This window comes from Eriocheir sinensis, unplaced genomic scaffold, assembly GCF_024679095.1.
Source record: "Eriocheir sinensis breed Jianghai 21 unplaced genomic scaffold, ASM2467909v1 Scaffold225, whole genome shotgun sequence".
NCBI classification, from domain to species: Eukaryota; Metazoa; Arthropoda; class Malacostraca; order Decapoda; family Varunidae; genus Eriocheir; species Eriocheir sinensis.
The window spans coordinates 477,726-491,922 of NW_026111527.1; the positions used below are offsets into that span (position 1 = coordinate 477,726).

Below are 14,197 nucleotides of genomic sequence, written 5' to 3' on the forward strand. Positions count from 1 at the left end.
GGTGTCCTGATACCCTCCTCTTGAAAGAGCTCAAGTCATAGGCAGGAGGAAATACAGAGAAAGGAAGATTGTTAAAGAACTAACCTGCGTGAGGGATGAAAGAGTGAAGATGCTGGTTAACTTGTGCGAAAGGGATTTGGACAGTAAAAGGATGAGCTTGAGTTGAAAGTCGTGTGCGGCGAGGCTGCGGGAGGGGGGAAGACATGCAGTTAGCAAGTTCAAAAGAGCACTCAGCGTGAAGACATCGATAGATGATAGAGAGACAACATGGCGGAGGAATTTAAGAAGTAGAAGACTATCAGTGAGAAGAGGAGAGCTGATGAGACGAAGAGCCTTAGACTGAGACGAAGAGCCTTAGACTCCACTTTGTCCAAAAGAGCTGTGTGAGTAGTAAACCCCGACACATGAGATGGATATTCCATACGAGGGCGGACAAGGCCCCTGTATATGGATAGCAACTGTGCGGGGGAGAAGAACTGGTGGAGATGATACAGAACGCCCAACCTCGACGAAGTGATTTAGTGATAGAAGAGATGTGAAATTTCCAGTTAAGATTTTGAGTTAAGGATAGACCGAGGATGTTTAGTGTTGAAGAAGGTGACAGCTGAGTGTTGTTGAAGAATAGGGGATAGGTGTTTGGAGGATTGTGTTGAGTTGATAGATGGAGAAATTGGGTTTTTGAGGCATTGGTTCCTTTTACCCCAATCGGAAATAATAGCAAGGACTGAGGTTAAGCCTTGTAATTCCTGTTGAGAGAAGTTGAATAATGCAGAGTAGAGTCGTCAGCGTATTTTTTTTTTTTTTTTTTTTTTTTTTTTTTTACGTTGTTGCCTATTGCGCCGGTAGGCATCTTCCCGGTGGGGCCTGATGGTCGGCCCAAGGCTTCTTCCCGGTGGGGCCTGATGGTCGGCCCAAGGCTTCTTCCAGGTGGGGCCTGATGGTCGGCCCAGCCCGTTCTGGCGCAGGCGAGTGTTTATAGTGGCGCCATCTTGCATTGGCTCATGCTGCCCCCCGGAACTCGTTCTTGATTCGCTTGGACGGCTTCCTCTAGAGTCCGGGTTGATGGGTGGTCTTCAGGACAGCATGTGGGTAGTTTTAAGCCACTCGGCGGTGACTGAAAAATCCAAGTGGTAGCGTGAGGATTCGAACCCGCGTCGTCCATCACGCGGCGAATGTGGGTCCAGTACGCTATCACTTCGGCCACCGCCTACCGAATGTAGATGAGTGGATAGGACAATTTGTTATGGAATGATTATTGATGAATAACAGGACGAGAATGGGTGATAGGACAGAGCCCTGTGTTGATATGTTTAGGGGAAGAACAGTGACCTTATACAGCAGCAGAAATAGTGCAGCCGGAAAGAAAACTGGATATAAAGGAACAGAGAGAAGGATAGAATCCGAAAGAGGGCAGTTTAGAAAGCAAAAGATTGTGCCAGACTATATCGAAAGTTTTCGATATGTCTAGCGCAACTGAAAAAGTTTCACCGAAATGGCTAAGAGAGGATGACCAGGAGTTAGTGAAGAGAGCAAGAAGATCGCCGGTAAAACGCGCCTTTGGGAACCCATGGTGGCGTTCAGATTGAAGATCAGAAGTGGAAAGGTGCTTTTGAATATTCCGGTTAAAGATTGATTCAAAAGCTTTAGATAGAGAGGAAAGTAAAGTTATAGGGCGGTAGTTTGAGGGATTGGAACGGTAACCCTTCTTAGGCACAGACTACATATGTGAAGGCGGAATTACAGCAGGAAGGAAAGGTAGATGTTGAAAAGCAGAGGCGAAAGAGTTTGACCAGGCAGGGTGTCAGCACGGAAGCATAGTTTTTAAGGACAATAGGAGGCACTCCATCAGGTCCATAAACCTTCTGAGAGTTGAGGCCAGAAAGAGCTCAGAAAACATCATACTTAAGAATCTTAATAACAGCCATAAAGGAGTGAGAGGGGGGATGAGTAGAAGGAATATGCTCAGAATCGTCCGGAGTGGAGTTTTTACAGACAATTTGAGAGAAGAGTTCAGCTTTTGAGATATATATATGAGACGGCGGTGCTGCCATCAGGGTTAAGGAAAGGTTTTGACATTTACTATAGATGAGAGATTTTGGTAAGTCGAAGAATAGATCTGGCACAATTCCGGGCAGAAATGTAAAGTTCATGGTAGCAGGAGTGCGAAGGCTTTGGTACCTTTTGTGAGCTGCCTCTCTATCTTCGATAGCACGAGAACAAACGTGATTAAACCAAGGCTTTTTAGCATGAGGAGTAGAGAAAGTACGTGGAATGTATGCCTCCATTCCAGAAACAATCATCTCTGTGATGCGCTGGACACACACAGAGGGGTCTCTCTCCTGGAAGCAGTAATCATTCCTCGGAAAATCAGAAAAGTACATCCTCAGGTCATCCCACCGAGCTGAAGCAAAATGCCAGAAGCATCGCCTCTTCGGTGGGTCCTGTGGCTGTGCAGGAGCGATAGGACAGGATACAGAAATAAGGTTGTGATCGGAGGAGCCCAATGGAGAGAACAGTTTGACAGAGTAAGCAGAAGGGTTAGAGGTAAGGAAGAGGTCTAGTATGTTGGGTCTATCTCCAAGACGGTCGGGGATACGTGTAGAGTGCTAAATCAACTGCTCTAGATCATTGAGGAGAGCAAAGTTGTAGACTTGTTCACCAGGCTGGTCAGTGAAAGAGGATGAAAGCCAAAGCTGGTGATGAACATTGAAATCTCCTAGGATGGAGATTTCAGCGAACTCTTAAGTGGAACTCAATTTAAGAGTTCAAGTAGTCAAAGAATTGTACATAGTTAGTAGAGTTAGGTGAAAGATAAACAGCACAGATGTATTTAGTAATAGAATGATTATGAATTCTCAGCCAGATGGTGGAAAATTCAGAAGTCAAGGTCGTGGGTACGAAAGCAAGAGATGTCGTTGCGTCCGGGCGCAAGCCACTCCTGGTGAAGTATATATGGGAAGTGAGGAGGGTGCTGAAGCCCTCCAAAGACCCTTCCCATGTCCTCACTAACCGTTTCCCTATTGTCTCATCCACACCAGAGAGTAGTTCAGCATGCTCTCTAAAGACAGATCTCTCTAGCCACACCACACTACATTCACACAGCATACACACCTTTTCCCAAAATTCAAAATGGCTAACAAAAACTCTGCCTCGGAGTCCCCGCCTGGGGGGTGTCATGATTTCATTATTCAAGAAATAGCCCGTGGAAAATACCGCGGGAGTCCCCGTCATTTTGATTGAGAGAGCGGAAATAAGTCCCAGGACAGGCGGGAAAACTAGAAGACGGGGGCAGCGAGCTATTTCAAATCATAATCGTTATTGCTGCCAAAGCTGAACTATGTGTGGGATGCATGACCCACTATTACCTAGTGCATGGTGTTAGGTTATTAATAAATAATAATCCATAGCCGTTAGGGCGTTTAGTGTGTTACACAGAAAAAGAGATGTCAGTTGTGGCGAGTGCTGGCATCTTGACCGCGGAGCGCGGGGTGGCCGAGTGACCGTGGGTCACGGCCGCACCCATCATCTTCCTGAGAGACACCACCGTGACCAGACGTCCCTCACCAAATCTACCGCGCCACGTCAGCAGTGTTGCCAATTTAGCGATTTTGTCGCTAAATTTGGCGATATTTGATCATTCTTAGCGACTTATTAGAACAGCTTGAGACATGTCTCAAATTTAGCTACTTACGCATATATTTAGCGACAAATTTGGCGACAACAGAGTTGACGCTAATCGGAAAATAATTGTAGTATGTTAATTTTTAAAAGGTAGGCCAACATAAATAAATGAATAAACAGAAGACAGTTATAAAAGCTTGATAGTCTAAACTTTAAATGGCGAGTGATGAGAGGGTGGGGGACAGGGGTTACGGGGTAGAGTCGAGGCCCCCCGAGTCCAGAGATCCTCGCGGGACTGTGGACGCGAATTATACACGTTTGCTTCGCGTCACTGAGAGCGTATACGTGTTGCTCGCTTGCTCCCCGAGTCCCCTGCTCAGTCTAGCTCTGCCGGTGGAACAGTCAGCAAGATGAGTAAAAAATACTCGCAGCATTTTCGTGACTTTTGGTTAAAGGATGAAAAATTTAAAGACTGGCTAAGAAAAGTTGAGGGAGATGACACTAAGGCTATGTGCAAATACTGCAAATGTTCATTGGGTGCAAAGTTGAGTGATCTGGAAAAACATCGAAATACAGTGAAACATAAAAGAGCAGCAGAACCATTCAGTTGTGATAGACAAAGAGTTCTGCCATTTGAAAAGATATCTGATGATTCTAGAAGGTCTGAAGGAAGGCTTTCTCTTTTCGTGGCTGAGCATTGTGCATTAAGAACTGTTGATCATTTAAGTGAAGTATGCAAATCTTGTTTCTCTGACAGCAAGGGGTGCAAGGACCTTAAAATGAAACGATCCAAGTGTAGTGCTATCGTATGTAATTTGCTTGCACCACACTTTGTTCAAGACTTAAGAACTGATATCGGAGACAGCAAGTTCAGCCTGCTTATTGATGAAAGCAATGACATATCAATCACCAAATTGCTAGGCATTGTTATAAGATACTATTCTGCTTCCAAGAAGGCAATAATTGTAACCTACCTGGATATGATAGAACTTAATGAGTGTGATTCAGAGACAATTTGTAATGCCCTTAAACGTTCACTGGAAAATAATGGACTAGAACTGAATAATCTCATTGCACTAGGAACTGACAACGCATCGGTGATGACAGGAGTAAACAATGGAGTTTACGCCAAGTTGAAGAAAGACGTTCCACACCTGATTCTTATTAGATGTGTTTGCCACTCACTACAGTTGGCTGTCTCTCATGCTACCAGTGTTCACCTGCCAAAAAGCCTTGAGTTCTTGATCAGAGAAACTTATAATTGGTTCTCTCATTCTGCTGTGCGACAGACAAAATACAAGGCCATTTATGGTCTAATAAATGATGGAATGGTTCCACTAAAACTCGTACAGTTATCCCAGACACGATGGATGTCTATTGAGAGAGCTGTTGAAAGAATTCTTCAACAGTGGGTTGAGCTGAAGCTTCATTTTGAACTTTGCAAACACCAAGAGAAATGCTACACTGCTGAGCAACTTTACCTTATGTTCTGCGACAAGAAAAACTACGTGTTTCTCATCTTCTTGAAGTCAGTTTTAGGAGAAGTCCAACGTGTCAACAAAAATTTTGAAGCGGCTGTCCATGACCCAACAAAATTGCTGAATGACTTGGTACACTTGATTAATTCTCTGCGCTCAAGAATTGTTGTGCCAGGTAGAAACATTGACCTGTATGATGGTGTTGAAAAATACTTAGACCCCAACCCCTATCTTGGGTATGAGTTTGAAAAAGAGCTCTCAGAGTGTAAATTTTCTGATGAAAAAGACATGCGACAAAGATGCATATGGTTTCTAGTTGAGCTCATAAAACAACTTTAGCAGCGGTTACCAGAAAATGTTCGTGGTTTGCAGTCCATGTCATCTCTGAGCGCAGATGTTTGTCTTCAACCAATAAAATCAGACATCATTGATCTGGCCAAAATGTTTTACGATGATGCTGCTACTGTCACTCGAATCGATTTTCAGTGGAAGAAACTACACCACATAAAGTGGACAGAAAACACTAGCACTCTACACCTCTGGGCCGAAATTGCCTCATATAGGGATGCCACAGGAGACAACCCCTTTGAAGATCTTTCCCGGTTGGCGCTAACCCTACTGTGTTTACCACATTCGAATGCTGACGTTGAACGCATATTCAGCCACATGAATATCGTCAAAACAAAACTTCGCAACAGATTAAGCATCAAAAGTCTGAATGCTATCATGGCCATAAAATATGGACTCAGGCGTCACGGAAAATGTTGCCATAATTACGACTTGCCCATAGATGTCATCAGGAAAATCGGCACCATGACTGTTTATCAAGTTCCCTCACTGCCTTCGGCTGCAGCTTCAGGAAACTTGCATGTCGCAGAAGCACAAGCATCATGTAGTTTTGGAGAGGAAGCTTCTATGGACTGGGACTTCCTAACTGAATTCGAGTAATGGTGAGTACCTGTTTTCCTTATCGTTAAATTATTTGTAACATAACAAATATATGTATGGATAACAAAAATCCAGCAGGGCCTACAATATGGTTATCCTATATGTAAGTCAAGCGACTTCATATAAGAACTGCTGTAATATGTATATATATATATATATATATATATATATATATATATATATATATATATATATATAAGAAGACTTTAGCAACTTTTTAGCTACTTTTGAAGGTGAATCTAGCGACATAGAAAATTTTCATTTGGCAACACTGGCCACGTGTCCATCGTGGTGGCTTTCCTGCCCTGATAGTATTCACAAGCTACGTGCTGTGTACTGCAGGCGAGAGAAGCCCTTGGGAGGTACGAGAAGGCGGCGTGTTGCTGGACGGTTACGAGAAGAGGACTGAAGGAGGACCAACGTGCGCGAGGATCACGTGGTAGAGCAGGTGCGGCTTCTGCTACGCCCACCTACAGTTAAGTACACTTATTGCATAGGATGTTTTAAGATAGTTAGCTAGGTTGCTGTGTGCCTGGAATTAATTCATTATTCCTTATTTTCCAGCGAGTTTTCTTTGTTGCTTTAAATAAACTTCAGAGCAGGTTCATCTGGTCTTTGCTTACCCTATGGTAGTGTGATTTGGTTAAAAATAAGGGACGAGAAGGGGCTGTGAGTCTGAGAACACATGCACATGCATGTATGTAAGCGAGCAGTAGTTTCTGGTTTCATCCCTTGTTGGTTCACCAACCTCCCCCATACCCAACCTTTCCTTTCTCACACAATCATCCCCACCCAACTACCCAACAACACCTTTGTCGTTGGCGGGGCTAGCCTTGCTCACAGTGCCTTTAACTTTTAGCCAAGTTTACCCTAAATTTACTCCTAAGTGCTTCATTATCCACATGTGACACCAAATCATATTTTTTGCCCATTAGGTCGGGGTCTCAAAGATCCACTGCCAAACACTGCCAAAATAACATCCTTGTCCGACGCTTTGTTAAAGTTTTATTTGCGAAAAACAGGGGAACACGACCCCTGAAACCTTTAGTAGGAGATTTCAATGTTCACCACTAGCTTTGGCTTTCATCCTCTCTCATTGACCAGCCTGGTGAACAAGCCTTCAACTTTGCTCTCCTCAATGACCTAGAGCAGTTGGTTCAGCACCCCACACGTATTCTCGACCGTCTTGGAGACCGGCCCAACATACTAGACCTCTTCCTTACCTCTAACCCTTCTGCTGTTCTCTCCGTTGGGCCCCTCCGATCACAACACTAATTCTGTATCCTGTCCTATCGCTCTTGTACACCCTCTGGACCCACCGAAGAGGCGATGCTTCTGGTATCTTGCTTCAGCACGGTAGAACGACCTGAGGATGTACTTTTCCGATTTCCCGTGGAATTATTACTGCTTCCAGGAGAGAGACCCCTCTGTGTGTGCCCAGCGCATCACAGAAGTGATTGTCTTTGGAATGGAGGCAAACATTCCACGTACTTTCTCTACTCCTCATGCTAAAAAGCCTTGGTTTAATCACGCTTGTTGTCGTGCTGTCAAAGTTGGAGAGACAGCTCACAAAAGGTACCAGAGCCTTCGCACTCCTGCTAACCATGATCTTTACATTTCTGCCCAGGATCGTGCCAAATCTATTCTCCGACTTACCAAAACTTCTTCATTAATAGAAAATGCCAAAACCTTACTTCTTCTAATTCTTCTCGGGACTTCTGGCATCTAGCCAAAAACATCTCATCCAACTTCACTTCTTCATATTTCCCTCCTCTCCTTAGTCCTGACGGCAGCACCGCCGTCTCATCTATCTCTAAGGCTGAACTCTTCTCTCAAACCTTTTCTAAAAACTCCACTCTGGACGATTCTGGGCATATTCCTCCTACTCACCCACCCTCTGACTCCTTTATGTCTGTTATTAAGATACTTAAGAATGATGTTTTCTATACCGTCTCTGGCCTCAATCTTCAGAAGGCTTATGGACCTGATGGAGTGCCTCCTATTGTCCTTAAAAACTGTGCTTCCGTGCTGACACCTGCCTGGTCAAACTGTTTCGCCTCTGCCTGTCAACATCTATCTTTCCTTCCTGCTGGAACTATGTCTTCATACAGCTTATGCCAAAGAAGGGTGACCGTTCCAATCCCTCAAACTACCGTCCTATAGCTTTATTTTCTTGTCTATCTAAAGCTTTTGAATGAATCCTTAACCGGAAGATTCAAAAGCACCTTTCCACTTCTGACCTTCTAGCTGATCGCCAGTATGGGTTCCGCAAGTTTCGTTCTTCTAGTGATCTCCTTACTTTCCTAATTGACTCTTGGTCATCCTCTCGGTGAAACCTTTGCTATTGCGCTGGACATATCAAAAGCCTTTGATAGGGTCTGGTACAAATCTTTGCTTTCCAAACTACCCTCCTACGTTTTCTATCCTTTTCTCTGTATCTTTATCTCCAGTTTCCTTTCTGATCGTTCTATTTCTGCTGTGGTAGACGATCACTGTTCTTCAACTAAACCTATTAACAGTGGTGTCCCTCAGATCTCTGTTCTATCTCCCACTCTCTTTCTGTTATTCATTAATGATCTTTCTTCCAAAACGAACTGTCCTATCCATTCTTACGCCGATGACACCACTCTGCATTACTCAACTTCTTTTAACAGAAGACCCACTAAAAAGGAACTAAACGATTCCAGTCTGGAGGTTGCAGAACGCTTAGCCTCAGACATAACTATTACTTTCAATTGGGTCAAGAAGAACTTGGTGTCCTTCAACGCCTCAAAAACACAGTTTCTCCACCTATCCACTCGACACAATCTTCCAGATATCTATCCCCTATTCTTCGATAACACTCAGCTATCACCTTCTTCAACACTAAACATCCTCGGACTATCTTTAACTCTATATCTCAACTGGAAACTTCATATCTCTTCTCTTACTAAATCAGCTTCCTCGAGGCTGAGCGTTCTGTACCGTCTCCCCCAGTGGGGCCTTATCCGCCCTCGTATGAAGTATGCATCTCACGTGTGGGGGGGCTTCACTCACACAGCTCTCCTAGACAGAGTGGAGTCTAAGGCTCTTCGTCTCATCAGCTCTCCTCCTCTTACTGATAGTCTTCTACCTCTTAAATTCCGCCGCCATGTTGCCTCTCTTTCTAACTTCTATCGATATTTTCATGCTGACTGCTCTTCTGAACTTGCTAACTGCATCCCTCCCCCCTCCCGCGGTCCCGCTGCACACGACATTCTACTCATGCTCATCCCTATACTCTCCAAACCCCTTATGCAAGAGTTAACCAGCATCTCCATTATTTTATCCCCTTCACTGGTATACTCTGGAACAGCCTTCCTTCGTCTGTATTTCCTCCTGCCTATGACTTGACCTCTTTCAAGAAGAGTGTATCAAGACACCTCTCCACCTGAAATTGACCTCTCTTTTGGCTGCTCTTTACTTTTATTTTTTAGAGGAGCTGCGAGTTGCGGGCTTTTTTTGTACTGTTTTTATTGCCATTGAGCCGTGTCCTCTGATGTAAAAAAAAAAAAAAAGGATAGATATCGTACGAGGGAACAGAGTAGATATGGCTGTCAGTAGCCGCCGAGACCTGGTTTCGGTGAAGAGGAGAAGGTGCGGTTTAGAGGAGGAGAGATGGTGCTCCACAGAATGGAAATTAGAACGAAGACCGTGAATGTTGCAGAAATTGATAAGAAAGAGGTCTGAGGAGTTATCAAGACACCTCTCAAGTCGGCAGCCAGGAGGAATTTCTGGTCCCCCCCAGGCGGAGATTTCGAAGCTATGTTTACGAACGCCATTTTGAACTTGCATAAGTTTGGGGGAAATGGTATGTATGCTCTGTGAATGTAGTGTGGTGTGGAGATAATATTTCTATAGAGAGCATGTTGAACTATTCTCTGGGGTTGATGAGACAATAGGGAAACGGAAAGTGAGGGCATGGAAAGGGTCTTTGGATGGCTTAAGCACCCTCCTCGCTTCCCATATGTACTTCACCGGGAATGGCTTACGCCCGTTTCGGTAGGTGTCTTCCTACCTCCTCCCAGGGAGGTGTTATCGGGTCCCTTTGTTCAGACTCGTTTCATATTCTAGCTCGTCAGTAAGTAGTATTCCCTTGTTAAACTTGCGATATTATTTTCAAACTGCCTTTGACCTAAAGCCAGCTCTCAATTTTCCTGGGATTCATATCTCCACTCACGAGTAATCCCCCTCTCGCCCCCATCAGAGTTGTTCTCATTATTACCTCCACGCGGACTGCGATCGCCAATCCTTAAAGCCTGCCGTCGCCTTCAAACACGACTTCCTCCATTCACTAATCATGTTAATTAACCTCGTGTCGCTTTATTACAGTTCTGCACTTAATCGAGGCATACTGTAGGCCTCATATCTTTTATTGCAGTGTACGCCTCTGCCGAGATGTGCGGACTTGAAGAGATTTTTGTTTCTACGCAAACCTTGACTCTATAATTGACCAGTGGCCCCCACGCGACACACTCTTTGTCTTCGGCGACTTCAGTGCAGTTACTGGCACAGAGAGAGATGGCTACGAGCTATGTGTTGGTCCCCATTGCTCTGGCACCAGAAACCTCAACAGATCACTCTTTCTGAACGTTGCAAGACGAGAAGGTTGAGGATTGCTGGTTCCTAGTTCCAGAGACGCGAGCCTCGCCACTGAACTTGGTTTAGCAATGCTGGCGGTGCAGGAGATTGATCTCATCTTTGTTAGTACTCGGAAATTCCTCCAGAACTGTAGGGTTTTAGGGAGTGAGGGACTAGGCGTGTGCTCAGGAGTATGCAGTATATGAGATGACCAGGAGTCAGTTAGAAAGGCAAAATGATCACCAGTAGAACGCCCTTTGACGAACCCGTGCTGGTGGTCAGAGAGATCATAAGATGCTTAAGAAGTTTCCCGTTAAAGAATGTTTCAAAAGACAAGAAAGTAAAGCTATAGGACGGTAGTTTGAGGGGTTGGAATGGTCAACCTTCTTAGGCACAAGAAGGAAAGGTAGACGGAGACAAAAGTTTGAGCAGCTAGGAAGTGCGTAAGAACGGAATCACAGTTTCCAAGTGCAATAAGAGGCACTTTATCGGATCCATAAGTTTTCTGAGGATCAAGGTCTGAGGGTGGCATAGAAATCAACATTCTTAAGAATTTTGATAAGACATAGTGGAGTCAGAGGGGGGATGAGTAGGAGGAATATGCCCTGACTCGTCCAGAATGGAATTTTTAGGGAAAGTTTAAACAGAGTTCGGCTTTAGAGACAGATGTGACATCAGTGGTGCCATCATGACGTAGGAGAGGTGGGAAGGATGAAGAAGTAAAATTGTAAATAAATAAATCATGGGTAGCAGAAAAACCGTTTCACATACCAATTGAAAGTTCGAAAAAAATCCAAAATTTCATTTAGTTCCCCCGCCCAAGTGAAGAGCGCGTTCTTAAACTTGGTAAAATTTTGAAGGCTTTCTCTCATAAAATGAAAGTTAGCAAACTTTGAGACCTATAAGCTTAGTAACTCTTGGTTGCACAAAGATCGTGCATAAACTAAATGGTTGTAAAACGTTATATATTTTTTACCTTCGTTATTTTTCAGTTTCCTTCCCGTTCACGTAAAGCGAATTTCCAAATCGAAAAAAAATAACCGAATATTTGTGTGCCACTTTCTATGCCTCTAAAATCTATTAATATCAAAATTTGTGAAGGTAAATCTCAAGAAACACCTTCCGTGAGTTGATTGAATTAAAAAAATAAGTTTTTATTTAGTAAAGATGCCTAACTCAAAATTTATTGACCGGTTTTTAGATTTGTATGGTGCCAATCTTAATTTTTCATTATCCCTTATAAGTGTGCACAATCCGAACTTCACTGACACACTCTGGAGTAAAAATGAGGTAAGTCCCCTATATTTACTACCTCAGCAGCCTTGGACAGGACATGGTGCACCTCTCCTGCCCGCTGCCCATGGCTAGGCTGTGCATGCTCTCAGTCTTCGTCACTGGCTTTTCGTTCTGGTAAGAGAAAGATGGCTATTAAAAGCTATATTCAGTTGGTATTGCATAGAGCCCCTTTTTATTGGCTTCAATGTTTTGTTGAATCTATACCTTCGAACGAAGGTTGCTTCAGTTAACTCTGATACAGAGAAAATAATATTAGAATCTTTGTTCATCGTATAATATGACAACTACTATGTATTTCAAGGCTCGCGACATATCGTTTTATTGCAATAGCGTCTAAACTAGGTTTCTGACTGACACGGCATTAAAACACATTGTGTTTCAGACACCGACGTAATTAGGAAAAATATAACCAAGTATCTACTCTGCTTCATTAGGGTAGTTGTCTTAGAGACATGCCAGCAAAATCTGATAGAAAGGCAAGTCATCAAAAAGGCAAATGGCAACTGGGGCACTGGGAGCGGGCTGCTGAGGTGTGTCTGCCATGACGTATGGCCGTGACGTGCACTCTTGCCACCCCCACCAATCATTGACAACTAAATAATGTAAAACGTGTACTCAAATATATTGCTCTGTGATGGAGTTTAAGGATACTGAACCGTGCTTGTGTAGGAATGAATTCATATTCGACCTCAGTTGAGGCTATTACCCTAATACAATTAATTAACAGGAAACTGTGCCCTGCTACCTGGCCATTGATTTACCTAAGCATAGTATCTTATAATGTTATGTCATAATGGTATATATATATATATATATATATATATATATATATATATATATATATATATATATATATATATATATATATATATATATATATATATATATATATATATATATACACACACGAGGTGCGTTCAAAAAGTATCCGACCTTTAGAAATAAAGAAAATAATTTTGTATATTTCACAAATATTATCTAATCACCCTTAAAGTACTCTACTTGGGAGTTCACACACTTGTCCCAGCGGTGCTGCTACTGCTGGTAACATTTCTGGAAATCCTTAACTGTTATAGTGTATAGCTCTGCCGTCGCTTTTTTCATAATTTCCTCTTGCGACTCAAAATCGCTTCCCTTTCAGGGTTGTTTTCATTTTAGGAAACAGCCAGAAGTCAAGGTGCCATGTCCGAAGAATTGGGAGGATGTCGAACAAGTGGAGTGTTGTTTTGTGCCAGGAAACCTTGGATCAGGTGAGCAGAATGAGCCGGTGCATTATCGTGGTGGAGCTGCCAGTTTTTCCCCGCCCACATTTCCGGTCGTTTTTGTCGCACAGAGTCACGAAAGGCGACGCATAATCCCAAGATAGTTCTCCTTATTAACTGTTTGTCCTTGTGGTGTGTATTCATGATGTACAGTCGCGATATGAAGTGATGTCGCCGCTCTCAAAATGTTTCGTACGGGAGCATTTGAAGGTAACGGAAGCGATGTGTATTTATTGTTTATGTTATAATGTTCCCTTTTAATGATAATCTATAATACGTTGTGATGTAAAACACGGTAAAATAACATAGTAGTACCTGAATTACAATTATACATTCATTTGCTTTAAAAAATGCAGCTGCGAATGTCATGTGTTGTCTTCAGTGCTGAAGTACTGAAGACAACCTTGAAATGATTTAGCTCTCGTCGCGTGCTTATCTTTGCAAAACAGTTCTTATACGTTGTTCAGATTTAGGCGAGATATATATATATATATATATATATATATATATATATATATATATATATATATATATATATATATATATATATATATATATATATATATATAGGTTATTCCATGAATTGTTTTCTGCAGTTATTAATACACACGCACAGTATGACACGAAGCGAATGGACAGTTGCTGGCATTACTTTGCGTTTTATTGATTAAGAAACGATCAAATAATAAGGTTTCACATTAAACACCTTTTATTCATTATTGTGGCTTCTTATCATAAGCATGGGCACTGAAATATATAGTAAAATTGCTCAGTGACGATGATGAATGAAGAATGCCTTCATAGGTAGGGTTGCCATATCTGAACTATCAAAATTCCGGACACCTCTACGAACACTCGACCACAGCCTAATGTTTGGCAACGCTGCGATTAGCCTACCCGCCCGACCACCACTTCCATTTCAAAGTCATATTTTCTTATTTCCCCACCTTCCTCGATTATTCTATGGCACTTATAAGCTTTGGACATGTTCCA

At 42.9% G+C, this 14,197-nt stretch overlaps 1 protein-coding gene across 2 annotated transcripts in view; it reads right to left on the bottom strand.

The window, feature by feature from the left end:
• The window catches only part of LOC126990926 (organic cation transporter protein-like), a gene marked incomplete at its 5' end in the record, with an annotated part of 77,407 nt that overhangs the window by 27,655 nt on the left and 35,555 nt on the right, over window positions 1–14,197 (bottom strand). For both annotated transcript variants that reach the window (XM_050849562.1, XM_050849561.1), the window contains 1 exon segment: window positions 11,959–12,053. In XM_050849562.1, coding sequence (XP_050705519.1) covers window positions 11,959–12,053 — 95 coding nt within the window.